We start from the raw sequence: 20,873 nt of genomic DNA on the forward strand, positions 1-20,873 counted from the left end.
AGACAGAGAATCTAAACAGATTCTTTTTTTTTTTTTTGGTACCGGGTATTGAACTCAAAGCACTCAACCACTGAGCCCCACATCCCCAGCCCTATTTTGTATTTTATTTAGAGACAAGATCTCACTGAGTTGCTTATTAGCACCTTGCTTTGCTGAGGCTGGCTTTAAACTCGTGATCCTCCTGCCTAAGCCTCCCAAGCCACTGGGATCACAGGTGGGTACCACTGTGCCCAACTCTGAACAGATCCTCTTTTAGTTTCCTTTATAGAATCATTCCAGCCAGTCTCAAAATGAACATAAAAAAAATTAGTATTCTGAACGTTCTACAAGACTTTAACACTCGTTTGTATTAAAGAAATAACAAATTCAGCTGGTTTTCAAGATCTATAAATGAAAGATAACCTTTGTGGAGGCTGATGGGGACAAAAGTGCCTGTGTTATCCTAAAGAATTGAGTCCCTGACCTTTCCCTTGGCATGCCCAGTGACCAGGAGCTTGGCTGCAAAAAGTGTTCCAATCTTTTGTGCTTGTTATTTCAGGCAGAGGAGTTTCGGGACACAGTCCACATGCTGTTGGAGTGGCTTTCTGAAGCAGAGCAAACTCTTCGCTTTCGAGGGGCTCTTCCCGATGACACAGAGGCCCTGCAATCACTCATTGACACTCATAAGGTAATCCAGCTCTCAGGTTCGGTGACTTGTGCTGTCCACCCAGTGAGGGCTGCCCCACCACTTAGAAAACAGCATTTGCTTGCATATATCATCCATTATGTGAGAAAGAACAAAACTGGAATAGTTCAGCTCATCGGTTTAGTAGGAAGGAAAGAGAAGTAACTATTCATTTTTACAAGAGTGATTCATGTTGGTTATAAACAAATAAAACACAGTAGTATTATATAAAGAAAATGTGAACTGTTCCTCTTTTTCCCTGCATTCTCCTTTTCTTAACTATTATGTTACTAGCTATGGGTCCTAGTCTGATTCCCCAGAACTGCTTACCAAGCTATAGAGTAATTCAGTGTCTGGGGCCTCAGTCTGCTCTAATGAGGTGGGAAGTGTTTCCTTTTTTAATTTTCATGTTACCTACCCCAAGATTTTAATCTTGGTTTTCTCATTGTATTCTCTTATGAATTTTTTTTTTTTTTTAATATTGTGTTTTTGAGCTGGGGTTGTGGCTCTGTGGTGGAGCGCTCACCTACATGAGTGAGGCGCTGGGTTTGATCCTTAGCACCACATAAAGATAAGGTAAAGATATTGTGCCCACCTATAATTTTTTAAAAAAAATTATAGTGTTTTATAGCTCTTTATGTTTTTCTAAAACAAATATGTTCATAAATGTGGAAATGAATGAAAGTAAGATTTAAAAAGAAACTAATTCAGAATAGGAAAAAGGCCATACTACTGTGTCCTTAGGCTTTATCATCATCTCTAGCAGAGCAAGACACTTAGGATAAAAGGAAATACCTCTCACCTTCCAACATCTTTGAGAACTAGAAAGAAAAGGCAATACAACAGAATAATAGGCTTGAAGGTCATGAGGTAGGAACAGATTTAGTACGTATTTGGGTGTGTGATGCAGGGACAAGTGGGTGAAACCTACTAAATGAGAGACTGAATAAGTACCATAAGGGTGAAGAGGAAGGCAGCAGTCAGACCATTCTTAAAGAGTTTTGTATTCTGAATTAATAAAATTGATTGTGGCAGGGGGCGGGGGGAGGACCAGAGACACCAATTGTGGTGGCACATGCCTGTAATCCCAACAGCTCAGGAGGCTAAGGCAGGAGGATTGCAAAATCAAGGCCAGCCTCAGCAACTTAGCAAGACCCTATCTCAAAACGAAAAATAAAAAGGGCTGGAAATGTGGCTCAGTGGTAGAGCTCCCCTGGGTTCAATTCTTTGTACCATTAAAAAAAAAAAAAAAAGCTGGACATACCTATATACAGGTTTTTAGAGACCTGTTAAAACATCAGGGAAAAAAATAGAAATTTCTTTCACCTCTCAATATTAATTAATCGTGGATACATTTAAGTTCTTATTTTTCAATCTTGTTTAGGAATTCATGAAGAAAGTGGAAGAAAAGCGAGTTGATGTTAATGCAGCGGTAGCCATGGGAGAAGTCATCCTGGCTGTCTGCCATCCCGATTGCATTACCACCATCAAACATTGGATCACTATCATCCGAGCTCGCTTTGAGGAGGTGAGTCACTGTGCACCCAAGAAAATGGAATGATAGTGATAACATACTGTGGAGCTTTGTTTTCTTTTTTCCTCAGGTAAGTAATCTTTCACTCAGTGTGAATATCTCAACAAAAATTAACTTTTTAGTAAAGACTTCTTGGCAATGTGCAGCAATCTGGAAGAATAGTGCTGATGTAATGATGTACTTTGTTAGTGCCTTCTGATGGACAACGGTGTATGTTGCTCCCTCTTTGCTGAGAAGTCCTGTGTTTAATATCATGTATTAGGTCTGCTTTCAGGAGAACTGCCTGCCTATCCCAGCTCTTAGCCAAGCTTTCTCACTGGGGTAAGAGAGGAATCTTGACTGGCTTGCATGGTATCTCCCCTAAAAAGTCATTTTGCAGATAAGATGAAAAGATGCTTTGAGACAAAGGGATGTGTTTGATAAAAAGAGGCTATGGTTGCCTTCTTTCTCCACAGGTCCTGACATGGGCTAAGCAGCACCAGCAGCGTCTGGAAACAGCACTGTCAGAACTGGTAGCTAATGCTGAGCTCCTAGAAGAACTACTGGCATGGATCCAGTGGGCTGAAACCACCCTTATACAGCGAGATCAGGAGCCAGTCCCTCAGAACATCGACCGAGTTAAATCCCTTATTGCTGAGCATCAGGTATCTTACTTTACTGGCATTTTCTGTGTAGTTTTGGAGCCCATTTCCTTTGCCCTGTGTAGTCATTTTTTAATTGCTGCTTCACATGTTACCGCAAATTTAGCAGCTTAAAACAACAGTCTTACCTCACAGTTTCTGTGGATTGGGACTCCAAGCTTGTGTTAGCTGAGTCATCTTTTTGGGGGTCTCATCTGAAATCAAGGTGTCAGCCAATACTACAGTTCTCATCTGGAGTATGGGATCCTTTTCTAGGCTCATTCACTTCCTTGCAGTTGTAGAACTGAGGTCTCCATCTTCTTGCTGGCTTTCAGCTCCTAGAGGCTGCCTTCAGTGTGTTTTCAAAGCCAGCAGGAGAAACTTTCTTACGTAATGAAATAAAATGATGACTGTTCCATCATTATCACAGGCATTGCCCACACTCACAGGAAGGGAATTACACAGGGCATATATACCAGCAGTAGGATCCTTGGGGGCCAGCTTAGAAGTCTGGCCTTCATTGCAGCCAAGGACTCACTGGCCTATCCCTATTATACCTGGGTTTGGAAAGAGCTTTTGCCAGAACCCAGAGAGGAGGGGCTAACACGTAAGAAACCAAAAGGAGGAAAGCTCAGTTGAGCTTTGTTCCTAATATATCCTTAGGCAAATAAGGCTTATAACTGAGGTAATTTAGACTGAATGCAAGCATGGTTCTTGCTTAGTTGAACTTTTTCTTAGTCAACATGATCTTTTTAGTTAATGTGAAAAACTACCCTAGCAAGTAGGAACTCCCTATACTTCCTATGAAGTTAACCTTCCTCACTTCCCCTGCTGACTTTAAGGTCATCCTCCTAGATAAGGCCAGTCTCACTCCCCTGGGTCTTTAAGCTCTGCCTTTCTGTTTACTCTTACTCCACAGCCTCTAGACATGACCCCATTGTGCTTCCACCATTGTTACCTGTTTTGTTCTCCAACCAAGCTTCTTCCCTACCTCTTTCCTTGGTTTCCATTCACTCCACTGGCCCCTGTGGTCTGACTTCCACCCCATTAGACCACTGAAACAGTTCTAGCACGTCCTACTGGCTAAGTCAAGTGGATGCTTTTCAGTCCTTGTCTTATTTGATGTGTGGCATATTTGGCTCTTTCTGACCATTCCTTCTCAAGTCATCTGAACTGGTTCCTATTTGGTGTTCCTTGAGTTTTATTATTGGTGCTCTTCTCACACTGCTTGTTTTTTCTAGTCCAACAGCTTTAGACATCACATATTAAGCCAAGGACTTCTACATCTTTTTTTTCATCTTCAACATCATTGCCTCCTGAAATACAGACATAGGGTAAACTAGAGGCAGCTCTGAAACTCCATTTTTTATTTGTCTTCCTTACTTAACCCCACCCCTCCCAAACCTGCTTCCTCTTTGTTCATTCACCCAGTCCCATAGCACAGAAGCCAGTGATGGATCTGGAATTCTTTCCATTCCTCTGCTCCCTACATCTAGCCTTTTACTAGGTCTTGTCTGTTCTGCTTCCAGAATATTTCTTGGCTGTCTTTCCCATTATAACTAAGGCCCTCACCATGTTTTGCCTCAATTACTACAATGATTTCCTAACCTGTCTCCCTATTACTAGTCACTCCCTATCCCCATTACTCTTCCTTCTACATTGATTTGATTATGTCACCTGGATCAAAATCTTTCAGATGTCTTCCATTGCTCCTGGAATAAAATTCCATCCCTTAGTCTGACATAAGGCCTTTTTTTTTTTAAAAAAAAAAATCTTTATTTTTATGTTGTGCTGAGGATCGAACCCAGTGCCTCATGCATCCAAGGCAAGTGCTCTACCACTGAGCTACAACCCCAGCCCCCATAAGGCCTTTTTTGATCTTTATCCTGCTTGCCTCTCCAGCCCCACCTCTTGCCAATCCTCTGATTGCTCCTCTGCTCAGCCAGTGAATGGAAGGGCCTAGCTCTGTCTGGCTCCCTCTACTGAACTGCTTCACCCCATTCTTTGACTGATTCTTCATTCCTCAATAACTCTGCTCAGGCCCCAAACTTTAGGCGATTTCCTTGCCACCTCAGTTTGTGAGTTACTCATCCTTGTCTTCCTGAACACCTTTATGGCATTTAATGCTCTGAATTCTTGGCTTTCGTTACTTAGGTGTTAGCTACTCAAAATCAGAGACTATGTCTTCCTCTTTGAGGTCTTTAGCCTCTGATAAAGTACCTTGCTCTGTCAAATTTTTTAAAGAGAATGAGAGTTTGCAAAGTTTTCTGTTGTTGAGAGCCAGGGCCGGTCATTCTGGCATTTGCCAGAGGGAATGTTTGAAAGGTGATGCCAGGGAACCATTGAGGTGATGATTTGAGTTAAGCTATATATAATTGCTGTGAAGCTGGATTGATTGTATTGTTTATTTGACCTTTACTGTTGGGCAATGGGTCGGCTCTTGCTGCCTTGGGAGCCCGTTACTTTGGAGTTCTCAGTATTCCCAGAGAGTTCCTATTGGTTGGGGAAGTGCCGGTGGAGGGATTTCCAGTTGGTGTGTGGTGTGTCCCGGGAGAAGGCCGCATGGGTGGCGGTGGCAAAAAAGCGCACATGCAGTGCCGGTAAGAGTTGAAATAAAGTAGTTGCTGTTTGAACCTACAAGGCTTTGTGGCGGCTCGGTTATTCGTTTCCAGCCAGACTGCGGCATTCTGTCACTTGGGCAGTCTGCCATGGGCTTTGACCTTTGTTAGTAAGAAGTTGTTAATAAGAAGATGCCTGTTACCATTTTAGACCAAGAAAACACTCAACTCTTTTTCGTATTTTTTGTATTTAACAGACATTTATGGAGGAAATGACACGCAAACAGCCTGATGTGGACCGGGTTACCAAGACATACAAAAGGAAGAATATAGAGCCTAGCCATGGTCCTTTCATCGAGAAATCCCGCAGTGGTAGCAGTATGTTTCCAGCCCTTTATTTGGGATGCTTCCTTTCTATTAATTGAAGATGAGCATTTTTAAGCATCTGTCAAAAAGAATTGTTTTTTGATTTTCAAAACTGTATTGGGTTTTAAGCAAATCTGTTTTTTTAAACTTATTTTTCTTACCTAGTAATATACAAGATGATAGAACCTGTTCTTTAGCAGAGGCCTTTCCATTGTTTTAGTCCTGGTGCTGCTGTTCTCATTTGGCTTGTACTAATTGAATTGTAACATAAATCAACTCATATAGAATCCATTGCTTTTTCAATTGAGTTGGTATGTCCTTGGTCCACTATGGTGAGAAAGAATTGTTTGGAAATATATGGAAAACAGTTAAGTACCTATTCGCTTAGGAGGATCTGTAGTTTTGGAGTTAGTAAGCCTTCGTGTTGCCAAGTCCCATATTTCTTTTCTTCATTACAGACGGGATAGCTTTGTAGAGATCTTACATCTATAGCTGTTTCTGTTTTTGAACTGACAAAACCAGCTCTTCTAATCTTGTGGTTATTTTTCCTTTTAGGGAAATCCTTAAGTCAGCCTACACCTCCTCCCATGCCAATCCTCTCACAATCTGAAGCAAAAAATCCACGAATCAACCAGCTCTCTGCCCGCTGGCAGCAGGTGTGGTTGCTAGCCCTGGAGCGCCAGCGGAAGCTGAATGATGCCTTGGATAGACTAGAGGAGGTAATGCTCCACCAACTGTCCCTTATGTGATTCTGTTATTAAAACGGTCCTTCTGAGGCCTTCTATATGACCTGTGTGCCTTTACCTATTTCTTCAAAAGCAGAATCAGACAAGCCAGGCATGGTGGCACACGTCCATAATCTCATCAGCTTAGTAAGGCCCTCAACAACTTATCAAGACCCCATCTCAAAAAGGGTTGGGGGATGTAGCTCAGTGGTTAAGTGTCCTTGGGTTCAATCCCCAGTGCCATAAAAAATAAAAATTAAAAAAAGAAGTAGAATTAGACCTACACTGAGCCCCAGTCCTCTTTTTTCATGCTCTGAATGAGAAGACCTATTCATGAGAAAACCACTCACACAGCAGAGGAGATTGTAGCATCCAGTTGTGGAAAGCAGTTAATTAGCCAATCCAGTGTGATTCTTCTTGGCACCTTGCTGTGGTTCAGAACCAGGAACATAACATTGACAAGTTATCTCCAGATATGTAGCTTAAAGAATGACCATTATTGAGCCCTTTTATGTAGAGATATATATACTACCCAATTATGAAATAAGAATAATTTTTTAGATTTCTTGTTACTCTGTTGGTTTTCACTAGATCGTGGAAAAGCAAATTGATTTTGAACTATCATTACCAATATAAAAATAGATAAGTATTGCACTTCCTAGTTTTAAAACAAACCTCTAATATCTTTTATATTTTTTATTTGTGCATATCAAAGCAGCTATGCCCAGAAGTGAGTGTTCTGTGTTTTTTTTTTGTTATTTCCCGTAGGTCGGTTGAGTTTTAAGCATATTTGGTTCTTGGCGCTTTTTTCTCCCGTTCCTTCCAACTTTGGAGTTTGAAAGACCAGGGGGAAAACTACTGCACTCTAAAGTCAAAATGAGTGTGAATCACTGACATAGTCCAAGTAACTGAAAATCACCCTGCCCACCACACAGGCCTCTTGTTTTCAATTAAGGCCAAACATTAAACATAAACATCAGGTGGTCAGTTTGCTCCCTCTGGTGCCATTCCAAAGAAACATGCATGGGGGCAGGTTTGGGTTCTTCCATATAGAACTCAGATTTCCTCATAGAAGTTTCAGAAAATAATGGGAAACAGGAGCCTCCTGATATGGGTCCTGTGTGTGGTCATAGTATTTTTCAAAAAAAAATGTAAATGAGGGATGCTGAGATCTCCCTTTGGGATAGAATCTACTCCCTACTACTAAGAGGATGGTCCTTGGAAAAATCCAAAGGAAAAGCAAGGCTGGGTTCCACCCATTCTTGTTCTTCGTGCTCTGTATTTTCTGTGGTGGTTTTTCAGTTACCATTACTCCTGCTTTACCCATTATACTGCAGCTCATATAAATAATCATGGCTTTAAGTGAAGGAGCCAGATTGTGCCTTCACAAGAGACAACATATAGATAGCATTGTTGGTGCCCCTCAGAAGGCGTGCATGACTTCACTAAATATGTGAGAACTTCGGTATGCTCTGGGAAGCTTTGAGGGCTGTAAGTAAAAGGTCTTATTGACACCTCTGATTTCTGTCTAGTTGAAGGAATTTGCCAACTTTGACTTTGATGTTTGGAGGAAAAAGTATATGCGTTGGATGAATCACAAAAAGTCTCGGGTAATGGACTTCTTCCGACGCATTGACAAAGACCAGGATGGGAAGATAACACGTCAGGAGTTTATCGATGGCATTTTAGCATCCAGTGAGTCCATTTGTAATTCCAAATACATTTCACATCTGGATTCCTTGCACTTACTGTTAGAAGTTGTAATGTTCAGTCTCTCTGAAGTGAAAGTGTAATCTTGGGGAAGAAGTAATGTAACTCCCTGCTCAAGTCATCTACACACCTGTAATCCCAGTGGCTTGGGAGACTGAGGCAGAAGGATTGCAAGTTCAAAGCCAGTCTCAGCCAAAGTGAGGTGCTAAGCAACTCATTGAGACCCTGTCTCTAAATACAATACAAAATAAGGCTGGGGATGTGATTTAGTGGTTGAGTGCGTCTGAGTTCAATGCCTGGTACCAAAAAAAAAAAAAGTCTTTTTTTTTTTTTTTTTTTTTTTTTTTAGTCGTAGATAGACCCCAATATCTTTATTTATTTTTATGTGGTGCTGAGGATTAAACCCAGTGCCTCATGCGGGTGAAGCAAGTGCTCTTCACTGAGATACAACCCTAGCCCTCATCTGTTGTTTTGATGGAGAGAAAAATCTCATTTCCCTGGAAATATATGTACATGTATGTGTGTGTGTGTGTGTTTGATACCTTGGGGCAAGACAAAAACATTTGAGGTATAACTAAGAAACTAACTTTTGTGAATTATGAGGTTCTGAATAAGATATTTTTTAAAACTTTGAAGTTTCTTCATAAATCAAGCATGATGGCACCCACCTGTAAACCCAGAAATTTAGGAGGCTGAGACAGGAGGATCTCAAGTTGGAGTACAGCCTGGGAAACATAGAGACACACTGTCTCAAATTTTTTAAAAATAAAAAGGATTGAGGACATAGCTCCATGTTAGATTTCCCCTGTCCACTGGCAGTTTCACACACAAAAAAAAAGGACTGGGGATATAGCTCAGTTGGTAGAATGCTTGCCTTGCATGCACTAGGCCCTGGGTTCAATCCCTATACCACCAAAAAAAAAAAGAATATTTTTCACAAATGCAGTTTTTTATCTCTCTATAATAGCTTACAACATGTTAGCAGAAGACATAGTTGAGGCATAAAGCACTGAAGTATCTTGCCAAGATCACAAAGCACTTCTTAAGCTGTGTAACTCCAAGTAAGGAAGTCAGAGAAGGCCTGTCTATGCAGGTACTATTTGAGGTGAGATCTCAATGATGAGAAGGATCCAACCATATTAAGGTTTGTGGGAGGAGTTAGGGAAGAGATAACAGTAGGCACAGAGCACTGAAATGGGAATGAATGTGGCACATTCTAGTAATAGAAAGGTTAACATAGCTGGTGTGTTACAACCTAAGAGGAAAGAGGTGGAGTTGGAAGGATAGGCAGCAGTTAATGTAGGTCCTTGTGGGCCATAGTGAAGAGTTCAAGTATCACTCCAAAGGTAGCAGGACAATGGGGAGCCATCAGGTTTTTGGCTGAGAAACAATATAATCTAATTTATGTTTTGATAAATCGCTCTGACTATTACGAATGTTCACACTTCCCTGTGGAAAGCAGTTTATTAAGAATGAAATCAACAATCTAAGTGTAGAAAAAAACTTCCTCTATTAATTCAAAATTGTCTCTATTCTGAGATAGTGACTCATCTAAAAACCAGTAGTAGTGGAGTGGATAATTCTTATGTGGTAGGTCTGTCTGAGTAACTGTAATATTTTATGCCTTTTGTTATATCTGAAATATTACTTTAGTATTTTAATTCTGTAGGAAGTGAGGAAGTCTATACACAGAAATTCTAAAGTCTTAACTAGTAGCCTCTAATGCTATATTTTTAAAGAATATTTTTATTGTTGTTGATAGACCTTTATTTTACTTATTTATTTATATGTGATGCTGAGAATCAAACCCAGTGCCTCTCACATGCTAGGCAAGCACTGTACCTCTGAGCCACAACCCCAGCCCCTAGAAAGAAATTTTTGAGTGATTTTTTTTTTTATCTTTATAAAAGTGGGGTGGGTTTAATCTTTATATATTTTTTTCTTTCAAATACTTATATAACTGCCAACCAACCAAGTAAGGCCTCTCAATGTTTCACACTATGATTCCTTTTTTTCAGAGTTCCCTACCACCAAGTTAGAAATGACTGCTGTGGCCGACATTTTTGACCGGGATGGGGATGGCTACATTGACTACTATGAATTTGTGGCTGCTCTTCATCCCAACAAGGATGCTTATCGACCAACAACTGATGCAGATAAAATTGAAGATGAGGTATGGGAAATGACTGTCTTTTGAGTGTATTTTTAACCATAAATTTATACTATCTTGGATTTGGTTGGGTACAGTTACCATATCAGTCTTTTTTTAATTTTTTTTTATTTATTCTTAAGTTTTAGGTGGACACAATATCTTTATTTTACATTTATGTGGTGCTGAGGATTGAACCCAATGCCTCTTGCATGTTAGGCAAGCACTCTACCACTGAGCCACAACCCCAGCCATGATCATTTGATTTTGATGCATGCATATTAGCATTTACCTCTAAAGGAATTCTGAAGCAGGATGAAGAACATGTTGTATAGTTACTTGGGAAATTCTTTCTAGCCTTTCTTTCTCAATGTCTCTATTACTTCATTGAGTAACACAGTTTGGATTAATTTGGATTAGAAGATAAATACCTATGTCAAAGTCCTGAAATGCCTAAAAAAAATTAATTATGGCTTCTCTGTTTATATGTTAAAAAGGGGGGTCTTTATTTCTCTGACTAGGAAGTCTTGTTTTATCCATCACGATTTATTTTTGTTATTGTTCACAACCAATAGGTCACAAGACAAGTGGCACAGTGCAAGTGTGCAAAGAGGTTTCAGGTGGAACAGATCGGAGAGAATAAATACCGGGTAAGGAAGAGAAGAGCCAGTCCTCTGAGGTGGTTGTTTCCTCATATGTGGCCCTTATAGGTGAAAGAACCTGACACACAGCAGACTGGGTTGTCCCATCTTCTGGTGCCCATGGCCTTGAGATGTAGTCACTCTTCGGCCTCATCTCTAGAGGTCAAATGTCAGGTATCCTGTTGAGCTTACCAGATTTAGGTTGACAGTAGCTTGTATTTGATAAGATAGTGATCATTTAAGAGTCTTCATCACACTGCTAACCAAAGTCTTTAAGCAGGGATGAAGGTACCTTTGGAAACCATACCTACTGATTGATTATTCACTCCAAAAAGGCAGTTATCTTGAGCCTGAGCATCTCCCAGGCCCTCAGAAGACTGGGGGAACCATGTCAAGGCCCCAAACAGATGCTGTGCCTGTTCTGAGCTGGGCTACAGATGGGGCCTGGGCACTCTGGGGAGGTTAGATGTGGCCATAACGGTGAGTTGTACTTGTATTTTAGCTTCTTTGGGACCAGGGTCAAGGACATAAAAGGAATTCAAAATAGGGCTCCTAAAATATATTCAGCAGTTTGTTGGGATTCCCGCCATCCTAAGAAAAATATATGTTTGGCAAAGAGGATGTAGATGATTGTGCTTGGCTGGGGAAAAAAAAAAAAAAACAGGAAAATCTAGGTTTCATTAGTGCCTCAAAAATATCCTCAAACTACACCAAATCTACACCAGGCTGCTATTAGCTGAGGGCTTTGGGTGACTCTGCCTTGAATCCTACTCAGGACATTAGTTAGAGCTCCAGGTAATCCTATGCTTGCTTGTTAGGTTTTGTTTTCTTGTTTTTTAATAACCTCGGAGAGAAATGAGTTAATGAGCAACAGAGTAAAAGGTTAGAGCTTCTTAATTTGTAAAATCATGACTCTGTGGCAGGAGTTCACTGGTAGTATAGTCAGTATATATTCAAAAGACTGGTAACATGATATGATTTCATTCTTTAGTGTTAATTTGACAAAATGTTCTCTTTTTTTTCCTCCATCCTTTATTCTTACTGTCTGTAGTTCTTCCTCGGCAATCAGGTACAGTGTGCCTTGCAATGTTCTCCTCAGTGGATATGGTCTGTGTAGCTGATGCTGCCTGTTCTTTGCTGTGGGGAGAGGACATAATCTAAAGCATGCCTGGGTCACATCTGGTTGTCTTACCAAGTGGAGAAACTGCTAACAGGGCCAGTATTATAAAGCTGTCTGAGTGGCAAAAGGATCAAAGTATACTTATTTTTGTTTTTTAAAGATGAAAAATTCTATTTAAACTTAGATTGGTTAAAGATGACACTATGCTGTACTGAGTTATAAGTAATATGACTTGGAAAATTGAGACTAGGGTATCAGTCCATTTTACTTGTAAGATGAGCCTACTCTTGTACTTCTATATTGGAAGTCACAGCTCAGTTCTTCCTGATTTTTATCAGTCTTTTGACAGCACAAGTTTTACATAATGTACACAAAGTCAAAAAGTTCTAGGGGTGCTTTAGTACTCTCTGTATAAGTACTTCATTAATATTTATCATTACTTACTATTATATTTTATAATTACAAAGTTCCTGAAAATTATAGTGTAGAAATTATAATTGACTATGGCTTAAAGTTTGCCAGTTATGACCAAAAGCTAGTGATATCAAATTAAACTTATATAAAAGATTGGATGCTTTGACTCCGCTTGGTAATTCTAACCTTTCAGATCTTTTTGAGGGCTCATGGGTCCTGTGTCTTTTAAATGTCAAAGAAAGTTGCATGTTAAATCTGTCTCTCTGGTGTGAAATTCGAAACACTAAGAGTTGATTTAAGGCCCTCAGTCAATGCTCAATTCCAGGTACTGCAATAATCACTAACTACAGTAATGTTCTGGGCCAGTGGCAAGAGCGGGATAGAAATAAACTGAAGATGAGAACAGTCAAGTGGCTTTAAATAAATCCTTGCAGTAGAGCACCCAGCATGCCTGCTTCCTGGTGACATTCAGGTACTAGGGCCTCTTTGAAGGGGCACTGTTGCCCTCTTCCACTGCTTTATTGACCGAAAGAGGGTCAGATGAGTCATTCTAATGTTACGGATAAAATTATAAAATTATTTTATACACAAGGTGCCTGAGGCTTCAAAGAACACATGTCAGTGTCATACAGCTAATACCAGTGCGATCATTAAGAACCCACTTCCCTGTGAGAAAAGGAAACAGTGGTTACTGGCCTCCAAGACTCTGGTTCAGAGTTCTCAGCCTCTCTGACAACCCTATTCTGTAGGTTTCTATTTTTAGAGCTGTTGTAACTCTCCTACCACTTGTCACTCTAGCCTCAGCTTCCCCAGCTACTCTGGTTCTTCTTGCCTTGGATCAAATTTCCTTTTCCCAGAGCTCAGCAGAAACAAGTGAGAATCTTTCTAATAGAACTTCATTGAGAAATTAAAGAGAAGCCAACCATGAGATAAATGGAGTAGTAAACTCTAGGACATAGTATTCTAAGAATAAACTTCTCCCTGGGTGCCTTCCTGTTCACTCCGGAGGACACACAAGTACATATTACTCTTTTTCCTCACCTATACCGAGAAAAGCTAGTGATATCAAATTAGACAGTGACTTGGGGGTCACTGTGCTTGATCTGGTGAAGCCTAGCTACTTCCCAGAACAAGCTTCCTACACAGCAGGGGCCAGCTGCCCTCCATGATAGGGCATTTCCTCCCTCATAGCTGCAAGGAGTGCTGCTTCTGCCCCACCATGCTGTTGCTGTAGTCACTTGTATAAAATTTTTAACTATGAAAAAATTAGCATAGGACTATTTATATTCAAAGTAAATGGCTGGGAAGGAAGGGACAAGATTTTTTAGTCTCCTTGCCTATATAAATAGTGCACTGGAGTCAGAGCTGCTGAGAAACATGGACAACTATACCAGTTATTAATAATGAAGGAGGATGGTTATATGCCCTTCTTAAACATCATTTCTCACCTTTTCCATTTTTCTGCCTTGTTTCAAAGTTATTCTCCTTTATAACTTTGAAAATGCTGGTTGACAATTCAGTAATCCCTTTTCCACTCCCCTGAGAACATATTCCTTGAATTAAATAACTTTAGGAATTCAGTTTCTTTAACCAAGTGTTTGATGTTTGTTTTGGAATCTCAGCATCCTTCTCTTTTGATGCCTCTTACTTTATTTTGGGCTATTTATGCAATGGGAAACTCCAAATGGCAAGATAGAGCCAGAAAATAGGAATATTAGAACAAAAGGAAAAAATAAACACTAGAAGATCATGCTTGTTCCAAGGTCCAGAATAATTATTGAATACTAATTAGAATTATGGGCAATTAAGTTTTTTATTTCTTCAACTAAATTTTAGAATAAATGCTTTCTGATCATTTTGTAGCTTGAAGAAACCCTTTCTCCTGGAGACATTGCAATTAGAGAATACTTAGGATTTACTTCAGAAAATCAGATGCAAAAAGTCTTGTTTTTCTTCCAAGCTTATAATAATGATGCTTTGCAAGGGTTTCCTTATGGCTTGACTTAGAATTTGATGTTCTCCATTTAACTTTTAAGCACACTGTATTCAGAAGTTGACATCCACCCCCTATCTTTTAGAAAAACAAATTTGCATAACAGAGTGTAGGCACCGATTTGGGCAGAATCTTTAAGAGAATCAAAAGGAGAGAACATTTATCTATTTTCCCCCCTCTCCTTTTGGTGCAGGGGTGTGATCAGGAAGAGAGGACTCTATCCCAGTGGAAAGTACTTGAAGACACAGACCTGTAGCTTGATGTTTCTGCTTTCCTATTTATTAACCCTCTTATGAAAAATGCAAAATGGAGCTTAAATTTCTCCCAAAACTACGACATTGTCATTCCTTCTGAATACAGTCTGCTTTAGGGGAAAAAGTATAAATCTACTTTAAGGCATACTCATTAAATTTTCCCTTGATTCTACAGTTTGGGGATTCTCAGCAGTTGCGGCTGGTCCGTATTCTGCGCAGCACAGTGATGGTCCGGGTTGGTGGAGGATGGATGGCCTTGGATGAATTTTTAGTGAAAAATGATCCCTGCCGAGGTAAGGAAGCATCCTGAGTGGATGGTACATGTTAGGATGTTAGGTAGGGCCACACTGCTGCTCTTTTCGTGCTTCTAGAAGTGTTGGTGGGTTTTTGTTTTTGTTTTGTCACAGTTCTGGTCTTGTTCATTGTTTTTTCACACTGCCTAGATAATGTCCCACCTACCACAAATTAGAACTCAAGTGCCAGGGAGAAAAGGCTAGAGAGGTCAGTGCTGTCAGGGAGAATGCAGAAATGAGAATTAAGACTTGAATGGTATCATCTGAACATTTCAGTTTGGAGTGTTATTAACACCAGCCTAGCAAGGAGCCTTTTAGTTAGGTTCCTGTATCTTAGAGCCTAGATCCCTTCTATAATTCCTGTGGCTGCAACTCAGAGAGTATTGGGCTCTTCCCATGAAGGGAAGAATTGGTAAGCCCCCCTGACTAGGAAGGAGGTTAAAGGACACCTACCAACAGCACCAACACTTCTAAGACAGATGGTCACCTAAGACCATAGGGTGTCTTCCTATTAAATGTGAAAGGCTGACCCACTGGCCCAAAGGTGGAAAAAAAGCTATCAAATGAGCAGCAAAGGGGAAAATGTCCAAATCCCAGTTGCTGAATCCTGCTTAGCTATATGCTTTCCTTTATCCTGTTAGCGGAGCTGCATGTGGGTGTATAAGATTCTCCCCCACTGTCTCCCAGTTTGTCTTTCTTGACTAGTTTCTGCATTTCCAGCTCTGTCTCTGTTTCTTTGTGTTTATATATTTTTTATTCTAGTTCACCATCCTGGGAGTAAAATAAAGCGCTCTGATTCCAGCTCTTCGATTTCCAGTCAGTCTCCCATAGGTTGGCTTTTACCCTTTGTCCCTCTTTCCCATGCCTTCGTCCGTGGAGAATGGCTTTGCTTCTTAAACTATAACACCTCTTGGCTCTTGATATCTGCTGCTTTCATGAATGCTTGAAATAGCCAAACCATTGCTTTTCCAACTATTCTACATTGACAGGGCATGAAACACTCATTGAGACAGTATCCATGGAGTTGGTTCTGTTTTCTACTTAACAAATGCTTCTATACCCTTATGTGCTACACACTTTATTACAAATAACAGATTTATGCCTCTTAACCACCCTATGAGGTATTGATACTGTTATCTCCATTTTACATTATAGGAAATTAAGGCATAGAAAACTTAAATAACTTGCTCAAAGACAGGCAGCCAATAAATGGCAGAAGCAAGATTCAAATCCAAGTCATTGTGACTATGACCACCATGCTGTGTGTCTCAGAAGCTCACATACCTGCTTGTTATGTGTATTATGTTGATCCAGCCTGCATAATTATTAAGGTTTATTGACATAGCAGAAATGTTTACAGTACAGTTATATAACTTCTTTGGAAGTGGTTTAGAGTCATATTCTGAAGCAGTTAGGACAGAACTAAAACATACAGTTCTTGAATGAATTCAGATATGCCCATAAATTTGTCCTCTTACTTTAACTCATTCTTCATTTACTCTAATAAACCAGAATAAAAACGAAACACTAAAAATCTCCATTATAAGTTTGGTTTTTTTGTATGTTTGTTTTTTACACAATATCTTTTATTTTGTTTATTTTTATTTCTATGTGGTACTGCGGATTGAACCAAGTACCTCACACATGCGAGGCAAGTGTTCTACCGCTGAGCCACAACCACAGCCCCCATTATAAGGGTTTTTTTTTTTTAAGTTAATTTTGAAAACACCTTTTCTAATAAAAACTTCTGAAAGAATATAGTCAGTTTGAGAATTTAACTTTAACCCAGTAAAACATTATCATGTTCCAAATTTATTAATAAAGGTTTTTATTTTCCTGTCATGTATGATTGGACTAAACAAAAATACTGCATGTGGCATTGTGGAATCCTCGGTTGCCTGTTTATTTGTTGCCTGCTCTATTGACAATAACATTATGCTGCTAGCCAAGAAGAATACTGCTTGCTTTATTCTTATCTAAAAATTGGAACCCCAAGGAAATTTGGGAAGGCCATCTAGTAGCTATTTTCTATGAACCATGATAGCCTTTTTCAGCAGCACTTGGAGCAAACAAGGTAAGGCTTTCCCATCTCTCTCCAAGAGTGTCCTCCTAGAATTTATTATCACCTCCATTCTTTAGCTATGGAGTAAAGAATTCTCCAGCACTTTTAAATATCTGAACTCTATTAGTAAGGGACAGGATGAGTTATTTCTAGTCAGTTAAAAGATTGTTAGGGGCCTGGGGATGTGACTTAATGGTAAAGTGTTGCCTGGCATTCATGAGGCCCTGGGTTCAATCCCCAACATCCCACCACCAACAATGAAAAAAAATAGTGTTAGGAAATGAACACCTAAGGGCTGGAGTGGATGGCAGTGGGTTGGAAGAGCATGAATAAGAAAAAGAGAAGTTCCTTGAAACTAGGATTCTATAGGACTAACATGGCTTCTAGAAACACTGCTTGTGGTAGAGTTTATGTTCATTTCTGGTGTATTTCCTTGGGCCTCTGGACTATATAGAACATTATACTGAGGATAGTATAAAATTGTACCAAGGTTCTTGATGCCAGTGTACACTATTATCATTTGTTACTTCCTTTTACATAGCTGTTGGGAATGATGGAAGATCTTCAACTTATTGCTTTAGCCAAATGTAAAATGTAAAGATATTCCACTAGGTAGATTTGCTAGTTTTACAATTTCCTTGTAATGCCACAGTCAGAAGTTTTAATTTTAGTCTTCATCCATGGCAGAGGAAATCATAATGCTTTGGATAATAATAAAAGTGACCTGCTGCCTCAAAAATAGGTATTCCTGTACCTAGGCTACTATGTATGTTTTTAAGCATCAAACATAGTCTCCCAAATAAAGATTTAGAAATTTTCATTTATGGAAATTTAAAAGGCATATTTTGGCTTAGAATTGACTTAATTTCCATAAAATACACATAAGATTTACTGTCTTAATAGCTCTTAAATGTACAGTTAAGTATATTCACACTATACCACATGTCCATGAATCTGTCTTCATCTTGTAGAACCAAAATCCTACACCTATTAAACAGTAGCTTATAACTGAATATTTACTAACAGGCCTGTTGCAATGTCAGTTGCCCTTAGAAAATGATGGTCTCCTTGACAGAGTTAAACCTGACATGGTTTCATTGTGCCTCCCCCATGGCAGCCTCTGTCTGACTTGGTCACAAGAGAGTTCAGCCTCAGATTCTGTGCTAGGATTCAACAGGTTTTCAAACCACAAAATGCAGTGTTAACTCTGCTGGTGGTGACTCTGGATGATCTCCACTCCTGTAGACCTTTCTTATGGAAAACTGTTCTCTCTGCTCTTTTTTTTTTTTTTTCTTTATTTTTGACAGCAGAATGCATTATTTCTCTGCTCTTTTAAGTTGCTATTTCTTTTTGTATTCTAACTATAGTAGGTCTGGCAAGCCTGAATATAATCTCGTGATTTCAGTAATGAAAACTCATAGATTTGCATTGTGGCTCGAGAGCCAGTCACAGAGTTAGAGAGCGAATTTCACTGGGGCATCTTTGAGCTTCTGTTCTTCATCCCTGAAGAAGGAAGGAGCACTTCTTAACAGAATACCTCATGAAAGTCATGAGATTCATCTCTTAAAAAGGTTGGGTCTACCCATTTTCAGAGGAATAGAGGCTATTGGGTTTCACAGATACTTGTTAAACCCCTAAACATGAGGTTGGGACACAGAGGTAAATTAAAATGACAGTCCCTGCCTCAAGAAGCTCACAGCCCAGTGAAGGAGCACAGGTGAATAAAGAAATGCCCTTCAGTTGATACAGTGAGTAAGTTGGGTGAGCGAGGCAGGGAAGATGGGTCTGCTCACACAGGTAGAGAGGGTGTCAGGACAAGGAGGTGTTGCTTCAGCTGCATCAGAGAAGTGACACTGGACAGACAGAGGGCCCCTGGCCATTCACAGTCCAGGAAGCCACAGGTTCAGGTGTACAGGAGTGTCAACAGTGGGATTGAAAGGGAACCACAATTAATCCCATGTGACCGTGGAAAGGTGTGCAAGGCTGATGGCCAGATAAGATTGTGCAAAGTGGCTGGCAGCTGGGACCCGTTGGTGGAGGCCAGGCCACCACATATTTATGGGCACTTGGTCACATAATGCTTGCCTGGTTCCCAGTCCTTGGAAAATAAAAAAAAATCATGGTCAGTTGCTTTTGAAAGATGCTGAGGTAAAGCTAAACATACTTCTTTTACTGCAGGACTCTCAGAGCTGGCCAAGTGCTAGCCTCATCAGGGCTCTCCCAAGGGGGACATGAAGAGGGCAGTGTTTACCAAACCCCTCTCAGAGGAACCTCTCAGAAACTTCAGTGTGGGAAATTCTACTCTAAGCAATCTACACAGATTTTTATCTAGAAATGCATTCTGGGGGATGAGTGTGGCAACAAGGAAACTGGTTGGAAGCTGTTGCAGTCACCAGGGTGGAGGGGATGCTTCCTGAACCACACCAGTGTGTGTGTGTGTGGGGGGGGGTTGGCATGGAAAGGCTCCAGGGACTCAAGAGGCTCAAGAGGTATTAGAAGGTAGACTCGTGATTGAACTGCCATCAGGAGGTCAGTGCCTCCATGCACTCCCTGGTTTCTGGCTATGTCTGCTCGGTCTTTGCCTATAACTTCTGACATCAGGAAGGACTATGCTGAGAATGTACATAGGAATTGGGTATGACAAGGGTGGCACTGAGTTCTCAGAGGAACAAGTTTGTTACCAGGTGGAAAGTCCAAGAGGGAGAACAGGACTGTGGGCAGACCTGGAATGAACTAAGGAATGAACAGGGAAGAAGGAGAAGCAGCAGAGCGGTGTCCTTGAGGCTGGGGCGGGGCAATGACACTAAGGATTGAACCCAGGACTTTATTTGTGCTACTCAAGCACTCTACACTGAGTTGCATCCCAGCCAGAGGAGAGTGTTTCAGAAAGAAGAGAGAAGGTAATTCCCCACACTCCCAACACATTAAACATTAAAAGCTAAGATGTGATGCTTTTACCTATCAAACTGTCAGACTTTCACCTGCACACACATAACTTAATAACAGGCAATTGACCAGGCTGAAGTAAATTGGATATACTATGTATTTGGGGTGGTGGGGGGGCATGTACTTTGGTGTAACATTTTGGAGATTATCAGTCTTGATCATGGTTAACACATCAGTTAACATGTTTTTTATAAATCCACTTGCAGAAATTTATCCTAAGGAAACATCAAGATGTGTGGTGTGCAAAAGTTTTCTAAGAGGTCTAGACAATTGAGTTAGTCAGATTTTTGTCACATGGCCAAAATATCTGACAAAACCAGTTTAAAGGAGGAAATGTTTATTTGAGCTCACAGTTTCAGAGGTCTCAATCCATAGTCAGCTGGCTCCATTGCTCTGGCCTAAGGCCATGGAGCTATTCACCTCCTGGTAGCCAGGAATCAGAGGAGCCTGGAGGACAAGACATAATCTCTATGGACAAGTCCCCATGCCCCACCTGCCTACAGTTACACCCAGTTAGTCTTTATTTTATTTTTAGTTGTAAATGGACACAGTAGCTTTTTTTTTTTTTTTTTTTTTTTTTTTTTTAATGTGCTGAGGATCAAACCCAGTGCTTCAGGCATGCAAGGAAAGCACCCTACCACTGAGCCACAACCACAGCCCTCATACCAACATTTTAATAGTGCTGTCCCCTGGGTTGTGATTGTGAGATTAAGTAACTTATTCTTTTTGTAATTTTCTGAGCATGTCAACCTTTCTACAATTTAAATAAAAAAAAAAAAAGCCCCATTCCTATGACACGGACATTATCAAGGCCCTTTGCACAA

The 20,873-nt window shown here is 40.3% G+C and overlaps 1 protein-coding gene across 26 annotated transcripts in view; it reads left to right on the forward strand.

Moving 5' to 3' along the window:
* LOC101963192 (microtubule actin crosslinking factor 1) overlaps positions 1 to 20,873 on the forward strand; it is a 347,556-nt gene that overhangs the window by 318,053 nt on the left and 8,630 nt on the right. For 17 of the 26 annotated variants that reach the window (XM_078025963.1, XM_078025971.1, XM_078025962.1 and 14 more), the window contains 11 exons: positions 539 to 667; positions 2,049 to 2,192; positions 2,654 to 2,842; positions 5,634 to 5,754; positions 6,298 to 6,461; positions 8,000 to 8,162; positions 10,196 to 10,350; positions 10,902 to 10,976; positions 12,019 to 12,036; positions 14,924 to 15,041; positions 15,804 to 15,872. In XM_078025963.1, the coding sequence (XP_077882089.1) occupies positions 539 to 667; positions 2,049 to 2,192; positions 2,654 to 2,842; positions 5,634 to 5,754; positions 6,298 to 6,461; positions 8,000 to 8,162; positions 10,196 to 10,350; positions 10,902 to 10,976; positions 12,019 to 12,036; positions 14,924 to 15,041; positions 15,804 to 15,872 (1,345 nt within the window). The remainder of the gene's footprint in view (positions 1 to 538; positions 668 to 2,048; positions 2,193 to 2,653; positions 2,843 to 5,633; positions 5,755 to 6,297; positions 6,462 to 7,999; positions 8,163 to 10,195; positions 10,351 to 10,901; positions 10,977 to 12,018; positions 12,037 to 14,923; positions 15,042 to 15,803; positions 15,873 to 20,873) is intronic. The other 9 variants (XM_078025975.1, XM_078025976.1, XM_078025977.1 and 6 more) reach the window with 3 other exon arrangements.

The sequence above is a fragment of the Ictidomys tridecemlineatus genome, chromosome 11 (assembly GCF_052094955.1).
Source record: "Ictidomys tridecemlineatus isolate mIctTri1 chromosome 11, mIctTri1.hap1, whole genome shotgun sequence".
Lineage (NCBI taxonomy): Eukaryota > Metazoa > Chordata > Mammalia > Rodentia > Sciuridae > Ictidomys > Ictidomys tridecemlineatus.